The sequence below is a fragment of the Carcharhinus amblyrhynchos genome, chromosome 11, assembly GCF_965287045.1.
Source record: "Carcharhinus amblyrhynchos chromosome 11, sCarAmb.v2.hapA, whole genome shotgun sequence".
Lineage (NCBI taxonomy): Eukaryota > Metazoa > Chordata > Chondrichthyes > Carcharhiniformes > Carcharhinidae > Carcharhinus > Carcharhinus amblyrhynchos.
In genome coordinates this window covers 20,603,124-20,627,283 of record NC_137334.1, presented here as the reverse complement: position 1 = coordinate 20,627,283, position 24,160 = coordinate 20,603,124, and the positions used below count along the sequence as shown (strand labels likewise).

At 45.9% G+C, this 24,160-nt stretch overlaps 1 protein-coding gene across 15 annotated transcripts in view; it reads left to right on the top strand.

The window, feature by feature from the left end:
- The first annotated feature begins 1,537 nt into the window (after positions 1–1,537).
- LOC145349967 (abl interactor 2) overlaps positions 1,538–24,160 on the top strand; it is a 152,702-nt gene continuing 130,079 nt past the window's right edge. For all 15 annotated transcript variants that reach the window (XM_080198726.1, XM_080198718.1, XM_080198725.1 and 12 more), the window contains exon 1: positions 1,538–1,694. In XM_080198726.1, the coding sequence (XP_080054852.1) occupies positions 1,578–1,694 (117 nt within the window). In that variant the 5' untranslated portion in view covers positions 1,538–1,577. The remainder of the gene's footprint in view (positions 1,695–24,160) is intronic.

The window sequence follows — 24,160 nt, the reverse complement described above, 5'->3', positions numbered from 1 at the left end:
GTTCTGCTTCTTCCTTCCTGCAGATGTGGTTATTTTCATTGGATTCCCCCCTGACTTGTGGTTATTAGTGATTTATCAGCTCCTGGGTGTACCTGTTTCCTCGCCATTATGATGGATGGTTGCTGGAGTGTGCGACTGTTGTCAGGGAATATGCTAGGAATGATACCGGTTGCTAAGGATTTTTTGGGGTACGCTGGTTACGGGGGAGATGATGCTGGTTGCTATGGGGAGATACTTGTTGTAATAGAGGGGGTGTTGGCTGTTATGGGGAGATGTTGGTTATTTTCATGAGATGTTGGTTGCTATGGGGAGATGCAGGTTGTCATGGGAGGGGTACTGGTTGTTATGGGGAGATATTGGTTGCTATAGTGATGCTGGTTGCTATGGGGAGATGTTGGTTGCTATGGGGATGTTGGTTGCTATAGGGTGATGTTGGTTGCTATGGGGAGATACTGATTGCTATGGGGATATTAGTTGCTATGGGTTGCTGGTTGCTATGGCGAGATGTTGGTTGATGCCCAAATATGTGCAGTTTACCCACGGTAACTGTGCAGGGTTACAGGGATAGGGCCGGAGTAAGATCTTCTGCAGAGAGTCAGTACAGACTCGATGGGCTAAATGGCCTCCTTTGGCACTGTAGCAATTCTATGAAGCATGCTGGTTGCTAGGAGAGATGCTAGTTGCTAGGTGGACGCTGGTTGTTAAGGGGGTTGCTGGCCGCTAAGGGGGTGCTGATTGCTAGGGAAAAGGCTAGTTGCTGGGGAAATGTTATTAAGGGGATTCTGGTTTCTGGCGATGCTAGTTGCTAGAGTGATGCTTGTTGCTAGGGAGGGATGCTGGTTGCTAGGGTTGGATGCTGGTTGCTAGGGAAGGATGCTGATTCCAAAGTGGGTGCTGGTTGCTAGGGAGATGCCAATTGCTAGGGGATGCTGGTTGCTATGGGAGAGGCTGGTTGCTCAAGGAGATGCTGGTTAAAAGGTTGCTGGTTGCTATGGGAGAGGCTGGTTTCTATGGGAAAGCCTGGTTGTTAGGGGGATGCCGGTTGCTAAGGGAGATGCTGGTTAAAGGGTTGTTGGTTGTTATGGGAGAGCCTGGTAGTTAGGGGGATACCGGTTGCTAAGATGCTGGTTGTTAGGGGAGATGCGAGTTAAAGGGTTGCTGGTTGCTATGGGAGAGGCTGGTTGCTATGGGGGAGACTGGTTGTTAGGGAGATGCTGGTTCCTAAGGGAGATGCTCGTTGCTAGGGGAGATGCTGGTTAAAGAGTTGCTGGTTGCTATGGGAGAGACTGGTTGTTAGGAGAATGCTAGTTGCTAAGGGAGATGCTGGTTGCTCGGGGAGATGCTAGTTAAAGGGTTGTTGGTTGCTATGGGAGAGCCTGGTTGTTAGGGGGATGCAAGTTGCTAAGGGAGATGCTGGTTAAAGGGTTGCTGGTTGCTATGGGAGAGCCTGGTTGTTAGGGGGGATGCCTGTGTCTGGGGGGGGAAGGGGGGGCGGGCAGGTAGCCGCCCGGAAGTGACCCCTCCCCCTCCTCCCGGGTTCCGGTTCCGGTCCCGCAGAGTCGGAAGATGTGGGTAAGATGGCGGAGCTGCAGATGTTGCTGGAGGAGGAGATCCCCGCGGGCCGCCGAGCGCTGCTGGACAGTTACCACAACCTGGACCGGGTGGCCGAGTATTGCGAGAGCAACTACATCCAGGTGAGGGCCCGGGGCCTGGGGAGGGGGAGACACCGCCCAGCCCGGCGGGGGTGGGGGGCTGCTGGCGGTCTCGGGCCGCTCGGATCCCCCTCTCCGGGTAGCCTGAGGTCGCATCCCGCTTTGGGCTGGTGGCCCTGAGGCGGTGCCCGGGCGGGAGTCCCTGCGCCGGGCTCTGACCTGTTGGATTGTCCGCCCCGCCGCTGCGGCAGTAACGCTGAGCCTCCAGTCACAGCCACTTCACCCGGAGCCTGATCGCTCTCTCCATCAACCCCCCCCTCCCCTCCCTCTCCATCAACCCCCCCCTCCCCTCCCTCTCCATCAACCCCCCGCCCCCCCCTCTCCATCAACCCCCCGCCCCCCCCTCTCCATCAACCCCCCCCCCTCCCTCTCCATCAACCACCACCCCCCTCCCTCCCTCTCCATCAACCCCCCCCCTCTCCATCAACCCCCCCCCCTCCCTCTCCATCAACCCCCCGCTCCTCCCTCTCCATCAACCCCCCGCTCCTCCCTCTCCATCAACCCCCCGCTCCTCCCTCTCCATCAACCCCCCGCTCCTCCCTCTCCATCAACCCCCCGCTCCTCCCTCTCCATCAACCCCCCGCTCCTCCCTCTCCATCAACCCCCCGCTCCTCCCTCTCCATCAACCCCCCGCTCCTCCCTCTCCATCAACCCCCCGCTCCTCCCTCTCCATCAACCCCCCGCTCCTCCCTCTCCATCAACCCCCCGCTCCTCCCTCTCCATCAACCCCCCGCTCCTCCCTCTCCATCAACCCCCCGCTCCTCCCTCTCCATCAACCCCCCGCTCCTCCCTCTCCATCAACCCCCCGCTCCTCCCTCTCCATCAACCCCCCGCTCCTCCCTCTCCATCAACCCCCCGCTCCTCCCTCTCCATCAACCCCCCGCTCCTCCCTCTCCATCAACCCCCCGCTCCTCCCTCTCCATCAACCCCCCGCTCCTCCCTCTCCATCAACCCCCCGCTCCTCCCTCTCCATCAACCCCCCGCTCCTCCCCCTCCATCAACCCCCCGCTCCTCCCCCTCCATCAACCCCCCGCTCCTCCCCCTCCATCAACCCCCCGCTCCTCCCCCTCCATCAACCCCCCGCTCCTCCCCCTCCATCAACCCCCCGCTCCTCCCCCTCCATCAACCCCCCGCTCCTCCCCCTCCATCAACCCCCCGCTCCTCCCCCTCCATCAACCCCCCGCTCCTCCCCCTCCATCAACCCCCCGCTCCTCCCCCTCCATCAACCCCCCGCTCCTCCCCCTCCATCAACCCCCCGCTCCTCCCCCTCCATCAACCCCCCGCTCCTCCCCCTCCATCAACCCCCCGCTCCTCCCCCTCCATCAACCCCCCGCTCCTCCCCCTCCATCAACCCCCCGCTCCTCCCCCTCCATCAACCCCCCGCTCCTCCCCCTCCATCAACCCCCCGCTCCTCCCCCTCCATCAACCCCCCGCTCCTCCCCCTCCATCAACCCCCCGCTCCTCCCCCTCCATCAACCCCCCGCTCCTCCCCCTCCATCAACCCCCCGCTCCTCCCCCTCCATCAACCCCCCGCTCCTCCCCCTCCATCAACCCCCCGCTCCTCCCCCTCCATCAACCCCCCGCTCCTCCCCCTCCATCAACCCCCCGCTCCTCCCCCTCCATCAACCCCCCGCTCCTCCCCCTCCATCAACCCCCCGCTCCTCCCCCTCCATCAACCCCCCGCTCCTCCCCCTCCATCAACCCCCCGCTCCTCCCCCTCCATCAACCCCCCGCTCCTCCCCCTCCATCAACCCCCCGCACCCACCCACCCACGATGAATGTGGCCTAAAATAGGCCGCGTGTTCTGTGGGAGGCCACATGCTATCAACCTCCCAAAGACAGTGGCTTGAGTTGATGCGATTGTTGTGCGGGTGAAGCTGGTGGGATGCTATGGGTGACAGTGAAATGCCACAGCTTGTCATGCTCAGTGCCGCTCAAGACAGGAGAGTGGAATCAAATACTGAACAAGAAACACCAAGCTTGGGTTGCAGAAAGACAGCAGGAGAGCATGAATGAGGGAGCTGAACCATGGAAGCTGATTACTTTTGAACTTGGTGGGAGGAATGTGTGTGGCATAGCTTCATAACAGCTGGCAGTTCAGGGGAGTGTTGATTATAGTCTCGAAGCAGGAGAGGAAAACAAACCTTTCATATTAGAGATGGATTGGGATGTTTTAATGGGGATTATGATCAAGAAGGCATGATGATTGTGTGTCTCTGTCAAATATTTTCAAATAATTAAATTAATAAAAACATGGAAACTTTAGACACATGGTATATTTCCTCAATGCAACCTTTGAATGGGCAGCATTGTGACTTCCAGGAATTAAATCTGATGGCAAATCATAGCTGTTGAATAAGTTTTTGTTTGCTTGTGGAACAGAGAGTAGCGCACATTTCTTCACGTCTCCCCAAAGCTGCTCCCTCTTTATTGCGTTGAATTTCATTTGAGTTATGGGTCAAAGGCAGGTAAATAGGGTTCAAACGCAGATCAAGCAAAGTCTAATTGAATGGGCTGAATGGCCACCTATTCTATAGCTTGTATTTATATACCACTGATTGCATCATAAAATGCCCAAGGTATTTGACAAGGAGTGTTATGAAACCAAATTGGACACGGATCACAGAAGAGAAAGTTAGGGGTGGCGCAGTGGTTAGCTCTCAGCACCAGGGACCCAGATTCAATTCCAGCCTCGGGTCACTGTCTGTGCGGAGTTTGCTCCTTCTCCCCATGTGTTTATGGATTTCCTCTGGGTGCTCTGGTTTCCTCCTATTGTCCGAAGATGTGCTGGTTAGGTGGATTCACCATGCTAAAAATTGCCCACTTATTGTCCAAAACCATGTAGATGAGGTGGATTGACCATGGTAAATGCATGGGGTTATGAGGAAAGGGTTGAAGGGGGGGGGGGTGCGGTGCCAGAATTGGTGCAGAATCAATGGGCCAAATGGGCCCCTGATGCACTGCAGGGATTCTGTGGTTCTAGAACCTATAGCTGAAAGTGTGACCAAAGACATAGTTTTTATGGAGCGATTTTGAGGAGGAAAGAGAAGCAGAGAGATTTAAGAAAAGAATTCCTGAAATTTGGGTCCAGGCAGCTGAAGGCACTGTCCCCTGTTGTGGTCCCATTAAAATTAGGGGGATGCTTAGGAGCTCAGAATTGGATATCTTAGCATTGAGGAGCTGAAGGAGATTGCATTAATGGCAAATCGTGAGATCTTGGGGCAATGTGAAAACAATGAAGAGAATTTTAAAATTGTGATGTTGCTTACCAGGCATCAGAGTAGGCCAGGCAGCAAAAGGGTCATTGGATTGGGTGTGAGTAAGGATATAGGCCACAGGGGTTTGAATGCTCAAGTATACAGACCAGCAAGGAGGACCGTGGAATAGTTGTGTCAAGAGATAGCAAAGGCATAAATGGGGTGGGGGGGGTGTTTCCAGCAGCAAAATGAGCTGAGATGGGAGGGTGAAGCCAGACAATGAGGGAGGTGGGAATAAATGGGTGATCTTGCTGTGAATATGTCATGAGCAGCTCATCTTAAGGTCAAAGCTCATACCAAGGTGTTTTTGGTTTAGCCTCAGGCAGTTGCCACGGAAAAGGATAGAGTTGTTGGCTAAGGAATGGAGATAACAGCAAACAATGGCTTCAGCCTTCCAGGTGTTGGAGGAATTTTCTGCTCATTCAGCACTGTCTGTCAGACAAGCTGTCTGATTTAGCAACAGTGAAAGTGTCAAGGGAGGTGGTGGTGAGATAAAGCTGGGTGTTGTCAGCGTACTTGTGAAAACCGAAGCTGTGTTTTCAGATTTTGCAGAGAGAGACAGCATGTAGATGAGAAATAGGAAGGAGCCAAGGAAAGATCCTTGGTGAAATGGAGCAGGAAGAGAAGCCATTGCAACTGATTCTCCAGTTAGGGTGGCACAGTGGCTAACATTGTTGTCTCAGTGTGAGGGACCTGGGTTCAACTCTGGCCTCGGGTCACTGTCTGTGGAATTTGCACGTTCTCCTTGTGTCTGTGTGAGTTTCCTCCCATGCTCCAAAGATGCGCGGGTTGGGTTGATCGACCATGCTAAATTGTCCCTTAGTGTTGGGGATTCCCAGGTAAATATGCGGGGTTGTGGGGATAGGGCCTGGGTGGAATTTGTTTGAATTTTTCATGAATATTTTTCTGCCTCTGCCGTATAACAATGTTATTGCAGTAGTATGGGGGGGTGGCGGTGGCGGAACATACATTCCCCGTTGCAAAAGGATCCTGAAAGTCATCATCTGAATTTGTAACTCCATAAGCCTTCAAAATGGCAGATTCCACCCTTTTCTGTGTCATGTGGATTATTGTACAGCATAATGTTGAGAGAGGGCGATGCAATACTTGATGTTTGCAATCTGGTTTGAATTGATTTCAAGTTGCAAGAGGAATACATTAAACTATAAAGGACGTATATGTAAGTTGCGAGAGAAATATGTTTAACGATAAAGGATTCGTATGTATAGTACAACCACAGGCTCCAGATGATAATCCAGCCAAACCCCCCTTGACGGTTTGGCCAGATAGGGTGGAGTACATCAGTCACTATTTAATTAAACCTGCTCAATCATAAATCAATTCCATCCTGATCCATGTTGCAGAATGCTAAATCTCATTGCACCCATTTTCCAGCTTCACTCTTCGTCATTCTTGATCAGTTCTTTACAGTGTGTGTGAGCCAAAGCTCAAGACATTCAGTACAGCATGTAGTCTTTCTGTTCACTCACATGTTGAAAGATTGTGACATTTTCTTTTATATTCTAGTGTATCTTTGAATGTTATGATCTGTTTGGATTGATAGGCCAGTTCTTTTTTAGAAAACACTTTTTAAAATTAATTTTGTACTCTTGAAAGTAAAGGAAGCCAGCATTGGGCAAGGTAGCTGTCCCATCATATACTCCCAGGGCACGTACAGCATGGGTGTTAGATACAGAATAAACGTCCCTCTACACTGTGCCCCATCAAACACTAGGACAGATGCAGCACGGATTAGATACAGAGTAAAGTTCCCTCTACATTGTCAAAGAATCTCTCCAGTGCAGGAGGCCATTTGGCCCACTGAGCCTGCACCAACCACCATCCCACTCAGACCCTATCCCTGTAACCCCACATATTTATCCTGCTACTCTCCCTGCTGCTAAGGGACGATTTAGCACAGCCAATCCACTTAACCCACACATCTTCGGAGTGTGGAAGGAAACCAGAGCACCCGGAGGAAACCCATGTAGACATGAGGAGAATGTGCAAACTCTGCACAGACAGTGACCCAAGGCTGGAATTGAACTCGGGTCCCTGGTGCTGTGAGGCAGCAGTGCTAACCTTGTGCTGCCTTATCTCCATCAAACACTCCCAAAATAGGTACAGAACAGGTTGGATCCTGTCATAATTAAGAAATATGGACACTTCATTTAAACCAATAGAATTATGCTGCAAGATTTCAAGTTTTTAAAATAAAACTTTATTTTTATGAAAGACCTAAATAAAACAAGTACTATTAAGTACAAGTACTATTATTTGTAATAATAAAAAAGGGGAGGGGAGCCAGGACAGCTTATTGGAAAGAAGAAACAAGACGCATGAAGGAATGGGAGAGGCAGCCGGGGGAATGTAGACTATATCAGGGTTGATACTCATTTGTGTAAATGCATAAAGCATGATAAATACACCAGGGATTTATTCCCTTGAGTTTAGAAGATTAATAGCTGATATAATTGAGGTATTTAAAATGAGTAATTTTGATTGGGTCAACAGGGGATACAATATTTTGTGGTGATAGTAATCTGAGCTTGGTGCACCAACCTTGAGTTGAAATTTGGCTCTTCTCAAAAGGATGTTGAAAATCTGGAGCTATTCCCCCCCACCCCCAAAAAAAGAGCAAGAGGAACTACACACTGTAGACCACAATACTGGAAAGAACTAGAAGCCGAACCGGCAAATAAATATCCAAAATATTTAAAAGCAGTGGTGGTAAAAATAGGGGTTTCAATTACCCTGATCTAGGAACAGGAGGGAAAATTCCTAAAATGAGCACAGGAGAACGTCCTTAATTAGTCTGTTCCCAATGCAATGAAGGAGAAAACTATGAAGGACCTTATTCTGGGGAATTAAGTGGTCAAGTCGAAGATCTTTTAGTGGAAGAACATCTGAGAAACAGTGATTAATTTGCAAGTAGATTTGGAAAGGGATCAGGAGCAATGAAGGCACTTGAGATCTAATTTCATTGGCTGATCTCGTCCAGCTGGTTTGGAATAAAAGATTGGCAGGTAAACCAGTAAACGAGTGATTGAGACCTTCAAAGGGGAGATATCTCACTTACAGATTAAACACATTCACACAAAGGGAAAACAAAAGGCATTGAGGTTGACGTAAAATAGGGAAAGGAGGTTTATGATGCGTATCAGATTCGTAATACAATAGGAAATCAAACCGGTTTTGGAGAGCGCAGAGAACTGAAAAAGGAAATGGAGGAGAGAGTGCGCATAAGAATAACTTAGTGGGTAACAAAAGGAACACTAAAGTATTTTATAAACCTGTACAAAGGTAAAAGGTTGTCAGAGGAAGGGTAGGTCTGATTACAGATGGAAAACAATCTCTTGTAGAGGCTACACTTTCCAAACACGTTATCTCTATCACCTTAACAAAGGCAGCAGATGCAAGGGAGCACCACGATACCCTCATTCCTCTTCGAGCCACACACCATCATGATCTGGAAATGCATCTTGTTTTTTGACTGTCAAAATCCTGGGGTTCTGTTTTTGGCTGCACTTTGGGTGCGCCAACACCACACAGACTGCAGTGATTCCAGCCACCTTCTTGGGCAGTTACTGATGGGCAGCAGTTGCTGGCTCAGGTAGTGATTCTGACATCACATTAAAGAGTTAAAAAAAAGACGTGAGCGAGGTAATGAACAAGAACTTTGCACCTGTCTTTATAAAAGAAGTGGTTAGTGTGCCAATGAAACAGGAAGTAGTCAGATATAAATGGATAAAGAACAGTAAGATCGGCAGCTTAAGATTGAAATGTCACTCAGTCCTGATGGAATATATCCTTAGTTGCTGAGGGACGTATATGTGCAAATAGCACAATCTCCCAACGATAATCTTCTAAACTTCCTTGGATACAGAACCGGTGTCAGAGGAATTGAGGATTGCAAATGTTACCCACCTGTTCGAAAAGGAGATGTGGGAAGAAATGAACAAAGTTAACAGTATATTAGCTTTTATTCCAACAAGGTTGTGGTACTAGAGTAAATACATTTCAGTGCAGTTCTTGGTGAGACAACAACTGGAACACAGTGCAGCTTACCAAAGGATGGAAATACTTAGAGGGAGTGAAACAAAAGGTTACACCGACTGGCTGCTGGGATGAGGGGATTGTCCTTGAGAGATTGAGAAGATATGGCCCAGTTTGGAAGGTGATTTAACTGAAACGCAGAAACTTCTCAAGAGGCTTTACAGGGTATTTAGAATATGTCGCAGGTATTACTGTGCACTGAAAAGTATTGTTTCTTGCACACGATACAGACAAAGCATTCTGTTCATACAAAAGGAGAGGGTGCAGAATGTAGTGTTACCATCATAGCTAGGGTGCAGAGAAAGATCAAATTAATGCAAGGTAGGTCCATTCAAAGTCTGGCAGCAGGGAAGAAGCTGTTCCTGGGTCAGTTGGTACGTGACCTCAGATTTTTGTATCTTTTTCCCGGTGGAAGAGAGAAAATCAGCAGTGCAGCGGCGTCATCTGCAAACTTGAAAATCGAGTTGGGGGGGAATTTAGCTACACAGTCCTAGGTGTTTAAGGAGTGTAGGAGGGGGCTGTCTCATTTAAGGGTTCAGTCACTTCAGACTAAGATGAGGAATTTCTTTACTGAGTTGCAAGTCTTTGGAATTCTCTACTACAGAGAGCTGTGGATGCTCAGTCATTGAGTATATTCAAATCCAAGATTGACAGAAGTTTGGATAAGAACATAAGAACATAAGAAATAGGAGCAGGAGTAGGCCATCTAGCCCTTCGAGCCTGCCCCGCCATTCAATAAGATCATGGCTGATCTGTTGTGGCTCAGTTCCACTTTCCCGCCCTCTCCCCATAACCCTTAATCCCCTCTCTTATCAAGAACCCATCAACCCGCTTCTTAAAAATATTTAGCGAGGCAGCCTCCACCACTTCAACGGGCAGAGAATTCCAGAGATTCACCACCCTTTGAGTGAAGAAGTTCCTCCTCAACTCCGTTCTAAACCGCCTCCCCTTTATCTTGAGGCTGTGCCCCCTAGTCCTACTGTCTTTTTTGAGCGGGAAGAGTCTCTCCACCTCTATCCTATCCATCCCATTCATCATCTTATACGTCTCAATGAGATCTCCCCTCATTCTTCTAAACTCTAACGAGTACAAGCCTAGTTTATTCAGCCTCTCCTCATAGCTCAATCCCCTCAACTCCGGTATCAGCCTAGTAAACCTCCTCTGCACTCCCTCCAGGGCCAAAATATCCTTGCGCAGGTGCGGCGCCCAAAACTGCACACAGTACTCCAGCTGCGGCCTCACCAATGCCCTATACAGCTGCAGCAAGACCTCCCTACTTTTATATTCAATCCCCCTCGCTATGAAGGCCAGCATCCCATTCGCCTTCCTGACCACCTGCTGCACCTGCAAGCTGGGTTTTTGCGACTCATGCACAAGGACCCCGAGGTCCCTCTGCACCGTCGCCTGCTGCAGTTTTTCGCCACGTAAGTAATAGTCCTTCCTACCATTCTTCCTACCAAAGTGGACCACCTCACACTTGCCAACATTAAATTCCATTTGCCATTTCCTGGCCCATTCGCCCAGGAATATGGGGAAAGCCCTGGGAAGCTGTAACTGGGGTGGAAGATCTAACACTATCTTGAATGATGGGGCAAGCCTGAGGGGCCAAAATGGCCTTTTACTGTCCCTCTTTCTTAGAATGGATTAATCCATTAACTACAGACCAGTCAGATTTAATACAGTTGGTGGGGTAGCAGCATGGAAAAGTAATTGTCATTTGGAAAAACATGGATTAATGAATGGTATCCAGCACGGACTTGATAAAGACAAAACAGACTGTAGTTCATTGAAGTAATAGGGTAGTTGATGTGTATGTGGACTTGATAAAGTACCGCATAATAAATATGTTGGTGAAATTAAAACCCTTGGGATTAGACAGCAATGGCAACATGGATGTGAAAGTGAGTAGGGGATAAAGAGCAGGGAGTAATGGTTGATGAGATGTGTTTTCAGACTGGAGGGAAATGTGCACTGACGTTCCTCGGGGTTGATATTAGGACCTTTGCTCTTGGCTTGTATTAAAGCTTATAGATGACACAAGTGTCAGAAATGCAGCAATGAGGAAGCCAGTAGCAGACTTCAGGAGGGCAGAAACAAAGCAGTGAAATAAAACACATGGCAGATGAAAATTAATGCAGAGTTTTAAAAACATGTAAATGAGTTCCAAATGCTATCAGAGAAATGGGTGGAATCTGTTTAGTCCTGTCTTTGCACTTGCTGTGTGTGACAAAGATGATGCTGTTGTGGGAAATTACCACCAGAGTCAGACTGGAGGTTCAAAAGTACAGCTTTATTTCGGACATGAAGCTTCGGGGAGAAAGCACTGGTATTCCGCAGTTCTTGGCAGCTACCTTCTCAATAATACAATAGGAGTGGTTCATTTTTATACTTTTCAGACAATGGATAGTCTAGACATTAGCCATTTAACACATCGTTATAGTTGAGTAGGATTGATAGTTTAACACATTGTTACAGCCAGACATATACAGACATTGGCTTTTAACATCGCATTGTTTTATAGAATGACTACATTTCCTCCTTCAGTGACCATCATTGACTTAGTTTCGGTCTATACATTAATTGGTTTTCCTGCAAAAATGTGTTCCCATTCCCATTTATGGCTAATCTCTTTATCAGTCCTTATTATCCTAGGTCTGTCCTTATCTTTAAAGTGCCTTAAGCTCTTTACTGTCTTCCTGCAGTACCTGATTCCTGCATGTTTAACTTTATAGTCTGTCCTGCATGTTTTAATTTCAAGTAGCTGTCTGTGGTAAAAGTCAGTGCCTGTTTAATGTCTCTCTCCCAGGTAACCTTTTTATGTACCAGGCAGCCACTTTATGTGTCAGGTACCCATCTTCATGATTTTTGCCACTTCAACGCAAATGTTGGAAGTTTTCTCTCTTATCTTAGCTATTCCTTGTCTGATGCTGCACTTGATAAGTGTGAGTGGCAGTGAGGAGTCAAGTGTCTGGGTGTCTGGTCAAGTGACCATGTCTGGGTGTGCTGTGCTGTTTGCTCTTCAGGATTGTACTAGAGAATGAATTGTACCTTACACTGGCAGTTTCAGCTATTGTAGTTGACCCAGTCTGTATTTGGTTCAGCTTTTATTTACAAAAGATAGTCTTTAACTCATCCTTTGTTCAGCTTCATGCTACTGCCCTCTTTTGAACAGTATTACCTATCTGATTGTAGCTAGCAACTGCTTTTCAAAATGCTTGGAGTCAGCTTCCACCTGTAGACAAGTGACATACAGCTCTACATCTCGATCCCTCACTCTCTCTGTGCTTTGTAGCATCAAGTCCTGGATGAGTTGTATCATTCCATGGTTGCACATTGAATCCATTGTTCTTAGCCCTCACTGAAGACTCTACCTTCTCCAATAATTTCCCTAATCACTGTTCCATGCTGAACCAGACTGTTCCTGAACTCCCCCATTTCAACCTTCAGAACCTTTCTGTCATGAGGACTGCCTACTTCAATCTGCATAACATATTCTTCTGCTGCTACCCCTGTACATGTCACTGAAACTCTCCTTAATTTTCCACCTAGTTAGGAAAATATTTAATAGCTTGTTACCTGTTGACTTTTCCACTGTACTATTTGGTGTTACATTTAATTGAGGGAGACAATGAAAATTACAACACAGGAACAGGCCCTTTGGCCCTCCAAGCCTACACTGACCATGCTGCCCATCTGAACCAAAACCCCCTACCCTCTGGGGACCATATCCCTCTATTCCCATCCTATTCATGCATTTGTCCAGACGCCCCTTAAAACTCACTGTCGTATCTGCTTCCACTACCTCCCCCAGCAGCGAGTTCCAGGCACCCACCACCCTCTGTGTAAAAAAAAACTTGCCTTGTCAATCTTGAGGAATTGGTCTGTGTCTCTAAAGCAACAATGGTTAAGGAGTGCAACTAGCAAAAATATTGCAGATGCCATAAGTCTGAAATTTAAAAGAACATTTTGGAAGTACTCAGCACTGCTCAAAAAGAAAACCGTTTTCAGGTCTGTGACCTTTCCTGGCAACATGAGTAAGAGATCATCTGACTGCAGTGTTGAAGAATGTGAAAGGCTTTATTAGAGTAAATAGTGAAAAATTATTTCCATTGGTCTGTGATAAATTAGAATATCATTCTTTTCAAGGGATTTTAGTGTTGAATTCTCTGTCACACAGTGGCACGGCACAGTGATTAGCACTGCTGCCTCACAGCACCAGAGACCCAGGTTTGATTTCCGGCTTGGGTTACTGTCTATGCGGAGTCTGCACGTTCTCCCCATGTCTGCGAGGGTTTCCTCTCACAGCCCAAAAGACATGCTGGTTAGGTGCATAGTCTGTGCTAAATTCTCCCTCAGTGTATTCGAACAGGCACTTGAGTGTGGCGAAAAGAGGATTTTCAGACTGCAGTGTTAATGCAAGTCTGACAATGATAAATAAAAAACTTTAAAAACTTTAGGAGATAATTAGGTAGTTGCTTGAATAAGAAAAATGTTGTTGGATATGTGGAGAGAGCAGGAGTGGTGATAGAATAGGTGCAATATAAGTTTCAAACCTTACTTCAGAAATCTTAAGTTCATATATAGACTGACACTCCTGTGTAGTACTGAGGGAATGTTACACTTTGAGGGATAGTCTTTCGGACAAGATGTTAAACCATGCTTTTTGGTGGATTTGATGACACCATTTGGAGAGGAGTGGGGTTTTGATGTCCTGGTCTATATTTATCTCTCAATTAATGTCATGAGAACAGTTTCTGATGTTTTAACTGTTAAAAAGTGACTATCTTCAGAAGTACTACTTTGGAAGTGAAAGGAGCTACATAATTGCAAGCTCTCGCACAAAAACATCACTACATACTAAATACAAGTTTGTTCTTCAAAGCTTTGCATGAGAATGTTACTTTACTGAAGGGATGGGCTTCAGTTGGAGGGTCAATGTACCAGAGCAATGGGCTTCAATTGGGAGAGTTTATGTAACAGGGATGAGCTTCACAAGCTGTTTAGCTGTTTATCATATGACTTTTCTAATCCCGTGTTTTGAATGGGAAGGTGGCTGTATTTCTGCTGATGTTTCACACAGTGGTGCAGACATTGAAGTTACAAAGGGTGCCGGGTGCTGACAGTTGATTCACTGATGTTTGGGTTGGGCCTCTCCACAGATGATTAGTGACTTCTCTTTTCATTATAGGATTACAGAATAAAGGGAGGATAAATGGCACAGATTTAATGTGAGCGTTTTGATATCTGCATATTTACAAAGGGCAGACTGAGTGACAGTGAGGTCGCAGCCTTGAACTGTGCTGAGTTAGCTGGGATAACAGGCTGGAATTGACCTTTCATACAAAGGAATGTGAAGATGGCAGCTCCTGTTCCCTGACCTCTCGTGTTAATTTGAGCTAATGCCTTGCAAAAAAGGTCTACTCCAAGTTTGCACCTGTGTTTCCCCTTTCTTCAAACACGGTCATGCTTGAAAGGTTAAAAGAGAAGAAAGGGAAAGGAGGCTGTCACTGAGCGGCAGACTTAGTTTGTCAGAAGCTGGAACCTTTTGGTTATTTGTAATTCAATCTCTGCTCCTGAACTCTGCTTTTTCAAAGCTTACTAAGTGATTTTTCAGGATACTTTCTGCTGCTGGCCCCCAAATTACCACGGGTTTTTGAATGTATGGCCAACAGGTTACTTCGTCAACATTCACAACTCGTGTTTGTGTTGCAGGCCAATTGGTGGTTTCTCGTAGTTGAGGCATGTTTTATTTTACAGGTGTGCACCATATGAGCTGCATTTTAACAGAGCTGTTTGAGGTGGAATTGAAGGCTTGCTTAGACTAGATGTGGAGCAGGAAGGGGATTAGACCTTAATTATAGATGGGCAGAGCTTGGAGGGTGGTCAGGAAGGATATCAGACCAAGGAATGGAAAACCTGGATAACATTAACAAGACACAAACTTGAAAGATGCAATAGCGGCAATTAAGTGTAATGATAAAATGAAAGATGCTTAAGAAAGGCATTTTAAATTACCAGATGAGACCTCTCTGCCTTTTGCTCTCTCTCTTACCATAACTGGTAATCAGATCCACACTGGTTGGTGAAATTAAAGCTAAGACACAGCTGCTTTCTTTGCTGGAGGGCTTGTTGACTTGGTTCACAATTAACATTAAAGCCCCCAGTGTCCTAGCTATCCCCATTTATATTATTTTAGGTAAAACAAATTAACAGTTAAAGAGGACAAATTAACGAAATATTAAAGGGTCATCATCTTAAAAGGGAACTATCCCCACTTATATGTGTACAGACACCCATCACTAGTTTAACAATGTAACCGCTATTAAACAATAACAATGTAATTAATAAGATATTGCTGACTGCAAATAAGTCAATTATTTTAATATTTTCTTTTGTAGTTTGGTAACAAATGTGTTTGATGACTGTTCTGTGAATCCCATTAGGACACTTTACTATGTTAAAAGCTGTATAAAAATGCAATAAGTTGTTGGTGTTTGTAGCAACAGAGTTAGTGTACACCTGACATTATTAAAATGTAATCAGATTGCAGGAATGTGGGATGTTCAAGAAGAATACAGTTTGGAGAGTTGAGTAGACAGCTGTATAGATTCAGGAGAGGTAATTAAGTTTATGTACTAACTGAAAGGTCTTTAATGAGAGAGTTAATGTACCAGAGGAAGGGGTAAGTTTAGATGGGCTGAATGGATTATTCTTTCTTTTGGCTTTTCTTGCATTAAGAGTTTAAAATTTGGCAAGTCATGTTTGCTTTATAGAACCTGAGTTAGACCGCACTTGGAACATAGTGTTCATTTCTGGTCGCCACACTACCAAAAGGATGTGGAGCCTTTGGAGAGGGTACAGAAAAGATTTAACAGGATATTGTCTGGGAGGCATTAGCTATGAAGAGAGGTTGGAGAAACTTGGTTTGTTTTCAGTGGAACAACAGAGGTTGAGAGGTGATCTGATAGAAGCCTACAAGATTGTAAGGGGCATGGACAGAGTGGATAGTCAGAAGCTTTTTCCCACAGTGGAAGAGTCAATTACTAGGGGACAGAAGTTTAAGGTGCAAGGGGCAAAGTTTAAAGGAGATGTATGAGACAACTTTTTTCACACACAGGATGGTAGATGTCTGGAACTCGCTGCCAGGGGAGGTGGTAGTAGCAGATACAATAGTGCCTTTTAAGGGCATCTGGACAAATACATGAATAAGAAGGGAATAGAAGGATATGGTCCCTGGAAGGGTAGGGGGTTTTAGTTCAGACGGGCAGCACGGTCAGTGCAGGCTTGAAGGGCAAAATGGCCTGTTCCTGTGCTGTAATTTTCTTTGTTCTAATAAGTTTAGTTGTTAAATATTTTTAACTTGTTTGTCCTTTGGCTGTTGTAGTAGTATCACCTCCTTATATGATTGTCTTCGTTCTTTAAATTATGAAGAGAGGTTGGGTAGGCTTGGGTTGTTTTTGTTGGAACAGAGAAGACTGAGGGGCAACCTGATTGAGGTGCTCAAGATTATAAGGGACATGGACAGAGTGGATAAGGAGCAGCTGTTCCTTGTAGCTGAAGGGTCAGTCATGAAGGGACATAGGCTCAAGATGAGGGGCAGGAGGTTTGGGGGAATGTGAGAAAAATTATTTATACCCAGAGGGTGGTGACGGTCTGGAATGTGCTGCCTGGGAGGGTGCCTCACATCCTTTAAAAAGTACCTGGATGAGCATTTAGCACATCGTAAAATTCAGAACTATGGGCCAAATGCTGGCAGATAGGATTAGGTGGGAGTTCAGTTGTTTCTTGTGTGTTGGTGCTGAGCAGACTCTTCTGCACTACATGATTCTCTCATTCTCTTTGCTGGTGAGTGAGAAAAAATTGCTCTGAATCCCAACTCAGCCACATCCCAGAGCCAGTCAGACTGTGAATGGCCATCCAGTGCCACATGAAGCAGCAAATTTGCTGTGCGTCATCAGTGAAGCAAAGGTATGCTGTAAATGGCCAGCTGTAAGAGATATGTAAGCCACCTGAGTAACCTCTGTTCTATTGGCATTCCTGGTTTGGGAATTTGAACAATTGTAATTAGATTACAATCAGACTATTGCCTTTAGTCATGGTGCGCACCACCATTGCTGTATTTGCTGTTCTATTGTGTACATATTCCTGTGCTACTTTGAGAAAGCTGACAGCCATTCCAGTGATGTATTGAACCAGAAACAGGTGATCTTTCTCTACACCATAGCTATGTCTGTACCACCATATTCTGCACCCTCTCCTTTCCTTCTCCCTTGAAGTACTTTATGAATGATATGCTTTGTCTGTAGAGCATAAGAAACAATACTTTTCACTGTATCCCAATACATGTAAAAATAATAAATCGAATCAAATGCATCTGCCTGCTCATTGTCCGAGTGAAGTTTCCCTGCTGGCTCATGGTGAACTGCACCAAGGAAGTTCCAGGTTTGATTGATGCTCTATGCTGAGTTTCCTTTCTTTTGCATTTGGCCACTGTGATACTGAGTCAGCTTTCTCACTCCTGATTCCAACTGGGAAAGTGTATTTGTAGAAATGGGGTGAGGGCGGGCTGGACTTGGATTTGTTGCTCCCCAACAGTTTGCGAATTCTTCCATTTGTACTATTTGTTCTCAGGCAGGATAGTTGGTTGGATAAGAAGCCTGAAATGAACCTGGCACCTGTGGAATCATATGCCAGGGAGAACTTGTGCCCCTTGGAAATTAGGAAAGAAATGTCAAAAAATTTAAAGATGGGTACAGCCAGTAGAGAAAGTTGCGGGACATGATGGATGATATCCATTCATTGTAGAAGGAGCAGGCTCTTTTTTCCTTAATGGCAAATCATAAATGCTAAAATTTGACTTAAATTACAGCTTAGAAATACTGCTGTTGGAGATAGTTCCCCCTTGTTTTATGGCTGAATTAGCTGCAGCAGAAAGAGTATCCCCCAATGTCATCCTGGTCTGTTGAAAGCGCCAGTTTAATTCTGTCCTTGTTGCATCAGCTACCTGCTGTGCCTCAGAATGTGCCAAGCTATACTTGGCTTCTCTTTCGTGGAACTTGCTACCTTACAATCCTGGCAGGACGTGTGAAAGATTTGAATTAAATTATTTGGAAGCAGCAATATTTCTCTCCCAGAAGGAAGTATTGAACAATTATAATTATATGAAAGTTGCAATGCTTCCTGTATTGTCTCTGAGCTCTCCTACTTTGCCACGCACACAGTATTAATCTTGGAATGTTTTCAGTAATAGTTGTGGTTAGTCAAACTGCCTGTGTTGTCTTCATTCTTCTTCCACTTCTGTTTCCCTGTTCCCTTTCCCGCTGCTCACTCTCTCAATCCTCATCTGTCCTCCCAAGTTAGTACAGCCTGCACTTCTGATTTTCTCCAGTTCATATATGTTCATCTATTCAGTGCCTGAACTGATTTCTGACTCGATGGGCTGAATGGCTGCCTTCTGTACTGTAGGTATTCTATTCTATGATTCTATTATCCTTTGCAATTCATTGTGCTCTTCATCCTTTGGGATGAAGCAATCATTTAGGGGTAATTTTACATTCCATACCTCAACAACTGGATTTCTTGAGAAATAAATTGAACTTTAGCCTGAATGCTTAATATAAATGTAGGAAAAGCAAAAGAACAGTCTGTGTGGAGTTTGCATGTTCTCCCTGTATCTGCCTGGGTTTCCCCCAGGTGCTTCAGTTTCCTCCCACAGTCCAAAGTTGTGTGGGTTAGGTTGATTGGCCATGCTAAATTGACCCATCATTAATGATGGATATCATCATTAAATATGAGGGGTTAAGGGAATAACGCCTGGGTGGGGATGTGGGCGAATGGCTGCCTCCTGCACTGCAGGGATTCTATGAGTAAAAAAACGGTCTTGACTTGCACTGTCATTAATTCCTCTGATTAATGCAACTGTTACTCACACGTGTGACGACTATACAGAATATTCTATTACTCTATCCTTAATTATAATGAGAAAAATCTGCAATGCAAATGTGATAAATACACATCCTTGAATCTTAGCTGCCTTAAAACGCTGTGCCTTTTCAATAGTCGCAATTTTTGAAGACAATGCAATTCTTAAATCTAGGTCATGTGCCTATAAGGCAGGCAGTGTCTGTGAACACCCATTTAAGATTTGTGAGCAACCAAGTAGAATCCATTTTAAATTCAATTTGAGGTAGACATAAAAAGGAGGATTGTTTCCCTGCATTTGTCACTTAATTCAATACATTTCAGCATATGACATGCCTCTTCTGTGGTGCATCAGTCAGGCCAAGGAGAAAATGGTTGGAAGAATGAGGGCTTAGAATCAGAGGGGATTAAAAAAAAGTTTATTTGAGAGGCTTAAGGTGAGTTTTCATTTCGTCGATAGTGACTCAGGGTAATTGTGGGATAATCCCTAGCCCCACTCAGGCTGAGTTGGAATTGTAGAATCTCTTCAGTGCAGAAGGAGGCCATTCAGTTCATCGAATCAGCACCAACCCCACCCAGGCCCTAACCCTGTAACCTTGTATTTATCCTGCTAGTCCCCCTGATACTAAGGGGCAATTTTAGCATGGCCAATCCACCTAACCTGCACATCTTTGGACTGTGGGAGGAAACTGGAGCACTCGGAAGAAACCCATGCAGACATGGGAAGGACATGCAAACCCCTGCAACTATACAGTGACCAACAACTGTGTATATCAGAATTCTAATTACAAATGTTTACATTTAGATGTTGAAGTTGCGTTCTTCGTAATCACAACAGCAGGAGTTAAGTATTGCAGGTAAAAAATGCCTGATATAAGAATTGTAACATAGATTGGATTGGCAGTAGACACATTATTGAAGAATCCCCAATCAGTCAAAGGTTTTATCCTCTTCTGCAGGTCCTCTCGCATCTGAAAAGTCTACTGAGGTTGGCATGGACGTGCATTCAACTGGTAGTTCAAGTTGGTATTTGGGAGGGATTTCTGTAGCTGCGCCACCCTGGACACATTAGGTTTTGTGAATTTGGCGTAGATGACCCTTAGTTCAGTGCCTGTCTCTACAGCTGACCAGTTGACTGCAGTGATTTCCCCAGTCAGGCTCTTTTAGGGTGTCCTTATCTCGTTTGTACTAGCCATCTTGGTGTAAATTTGTCCTGAGATAGTTTCCCATGGATATACACCAGTAGATCTCAAGTAGTGTTATCATAGAATCAAAGAATCCCTACAGGTCAGAAGGAGGCCATTCAGCCCATCGAGCCAGCACCGACAACAATCCTATTCAGGCCCTATCCCCATAACCCCATGTATTTACCCTGCTAGCCCCCCGATACTAAGGGACAACTTTAGCATGGCCAATCCACCTCACCACGTCTTTGGACTGAGAAGAAACCCATGGAGACACGGGCAGAGTTTACAGACTTCACACAGACAGTGACCTGAGGCTGGAATTGAGAACATAAGAACATAAGAAATAGGAGCAGGAATAGGCCATCTAGCCCCTCGAGCCTGGCCCGCCATTCAATAAGATCATGGCTGATCTTTCTTGGCTCAGTTCCACATTCCCGTCCTCTCCCCATAACCCTTAATCCCCTTGCCTATCAAAAACCTATCAACCCGTGTCTTAAAAATATTTAGCGAGGCAGCCTCCACCACTTCAACGGGCAGAGAATTCCAGAGATTCACCACCCTTTGAGAGAAGTTCCTCCTCATTCCGTTCTAAACCGCCCCCCCCTTTATCTTGAGGCTGTGCCCTCTAGTTCTACTGTCCTTTCTGAGCAGGAAGAGCCCCTCCACCTCTATGCTATCCACCCCATTCATCATCTTATACGTCTCAATGAGATCTCCCCTCATTCTTCTAAACTCTAACGAGCACAAGCCTAGTTTATTCAGCCTCTCCTCATAGTTCAACCCCCTCAACTCTGGAATCAGCCTAGTAAACCTCCTCTGCACTCCCTCCCAGGCCAAAATATCCTTGCGTAAGTGCGGTGACCAAAACTGCACACAGTACTCCAGCTGCGGCCTCACCAGTGCCCTATACAGCTGCAGCAAGACCTCCCTACTTTTATATTCAATCCCCCTCGCTATGAAGGCCAGCATCCCATTTGCCTTCCTGACCACCTGCTGCACCTGCAGGCTGGGTTTTTGCGACTCATGCACAAGGACCCCGAGGTCCCTCTGCACCGTCGCATGCTGCAGTTTTTCGCCACGTAAGTAATAATCCTTCCTACCAAAGTGGACAACCTCACATTTGCCAACATTAAATTCCATTTGCCAGTTCCTGGCCCATTCGCCCAGCCTATCTAGATCCTTCTGCAGACTCTCCACACCCTCCGCACAATTTGCCGTTCCACCAATCTTGGCGTCATCAGCAAATTTCGACACCATACACTCAGTTCCCTCCTCCAGATCATCTATGTAAATGGTAAATAGCTGAGGCCCCAGCACCGACCCCTGGGGCACTTCACTAGTCACCACCGCCAATCCGAATAGCACCCATTGACCCCCACTCTCTGCCTCCTATTTGACAGCCAATCCCCTATCCACGCTAACACCCTACCCCCAACTCCATGCCCCCGACCTTCTGTTATAACCTCTTGTGAGGCACCTTGTCAAACGCCTTCTGAAAATCAAGAAAGACCACACCCACCGGCTCTCCTCTATCCACCGCCCTAGACACATCCTCAAAGAACTCCAATAAATTCGTCAGACACGACTTCCCCTTAACAAAACCGTGCTGCGTCTGCTCTACCAAACAATTCTCCTCAAGATGCCTCGCTATTTTCTCCTTGATCACGGATTCTAACATTTTTCCTACAACAGACGTTAAACTAACCGGTCTATAATTCCCCGCCTTTTGCCTGCCACCCTTCTTAAACAACGGCGTAACATTAGCCGTTTTCCAGTCTTTCGGCACTTCCCCGGAATTCAGCGATGGTTGGAAAATAATCACCAAGGCATCCACTATCACCTCTGCCATTTCTTTCAGAACCCTTGGATGCATTCCATCCCGTCCTGGGGACTTGACCACAATCAGTCCCTCCAGTCTGTCGAGCACCACCTCTCTAGTAACAATAATGTCATTCAGGCCCTCCACTCCTACCATCTTTCCATCGCTAACACCTGGCAAATTATTCAGGTCCTCCTCTGTGAAGACCGAAACAAAAAAGTTATTCAAGGCCTCTGCCGTTTCCCCATCCCCTACCACTAAGTCCCCCCTCTCATCCTCTAAGGGTCCAACGTTCACCCTAGCCAGCCTCTTCCTTTTAATGTATTTATAAAAACTCTTGCTTTTTTTTTTATATTAAGCGCTAGCCCAGCTTCGTAGTTTATCCTACCCTTCTTTATCAACTCCTTTGAACCTGAGTCCCTGATGCTGTGAGGCAGCAGTGCTGACAGTCTTACTCATGGTGGGTTTAAAAAAAACACTTTAATAAATGCCATGTGATAGTCAGTCATCAAAATGTGATGTTGAAAATGTTACTGGAAAGTATTTCATGTACAGTAAATATGCAAAATCTGCAGAACCTAAAATATAGATAAGTGGCAAGTATCTTTATTAGCTATCTTTTTGAATAATTGAGATGCATTGAAATAATAGAACTCCAAAACCATTTGAAAAGGCTTTCCTCATTATATTGTAATTAAGTGTAGAGAAGCATTGAGGGAATCTGCATTTGTCACAGTGATTTCCTCCAGTCGATCTTTTACCTGCTTATAAATTGGAGCATCAAATCAATGCTATGGTGGCAAAATCCATTTTTTTCTTCTTGGCCGTCAGACAGCGTGGAGAGTCATAGCTTGAAATCTCCTTGCATTGATGGCTGGCTGTTTGGTGTTGCCGTCTTAAGTGAAAAGCTTATCGTGGGACGGAGATGTACAGACAAGGAAGGTCCAGGCTCAATCCTCAATCCATATGGATTTCAAGCAGGGCTGTAGTATTGAATGTTGCTTTTGTGAGATTTCCCATTATTGATCTTCGTATAGTGAGCTTTGACGTGCGTGAATGTTGGATGAAAGCAGGATCAGGTATGGCTATTACTTGCACCCACAACTACTAGAATGGCACAGTGGTTAGCACTGCTGCCTCACAGCACCAGGGACCCAGGCTCAATTCCTCCCTCGGGTCACTGTGAGGAATTTACATGTTCTCCCCATGTCTGCATGGGTTTCCTCTGGGTGCTTTGGTTTCCTCACACAATCCAAAGATGTGCAGGATAAGTTGATTGGCCATGATAAATTAATCATAGTGTCAGGGGGATTAACAGGGTAAATATCATAGAAAGAATCATAGAAACCTGACAGTGCAGAAGGAGGCCATTTGGCCCATTGAGTCTACACTGATAACAATCCCACCTCAGGCCCCATCCCATAACCCCACACACTCACTCCATTAATCTCTGTACCCTACATATCCTGGGAAACTATGGACAATTTAGCATGGCCAATAAGGCGTTATGGGGATAGGGTCTGGGTAGGATTGTGGTCAGTACAGACTTGATGGACCAAATGGCCTCACCCTCATTGTAAGGATTCTATAAATTGTTGAGTTTGCCCTCCAGCCTCAAATTGGTTGCTTGGTTTGGGGAGCTTGCGAGCTCATTCTGCCACACATTGATATAGGACAAGGAAGTTGTGTTGAAATTGGACAGGCTAGTGTTGGGGATGTGAAATAGAGGAAATGTGTATTGAGGTTGGACGGGCTATTGTTGGGGATGTGAAGTGTCAGATCCTGGGATTGTTCTCTGCTGGGCACAGAGAAGGGCCTGATGCTGCCAAGACGGCACTTGTTGGTTTGGTGAAAGTGGTTTTGAATCTGGTTCATAAATTGCTGCAGTCCCTTTCTTACAATGCAGCAGTGATTGTGTTGGGAAAATTCAGACCATTGGCTAGGCGACAGTGAAGGAATGGTGACATGAGGCCAAGACAAGATGGTGGCTGATTTGTAGCAGACGTTAGCAATGGTGACATTTGCGTGGCATTGCTTCTCAGTGATAGAGGTTGGGAAGGACTGTGGAGGTGGGGGTTTCCCAAGGTGAATAAACTTGGTGAATTGTTGCATTGCATTCTGTTCACCCCTATATTGCAGCTGCAGAATGGTGGAGGCAGTGAATCTTGAGACCAGTGGCAAGATCACCTTTCAGACAGGGTGCTTCTG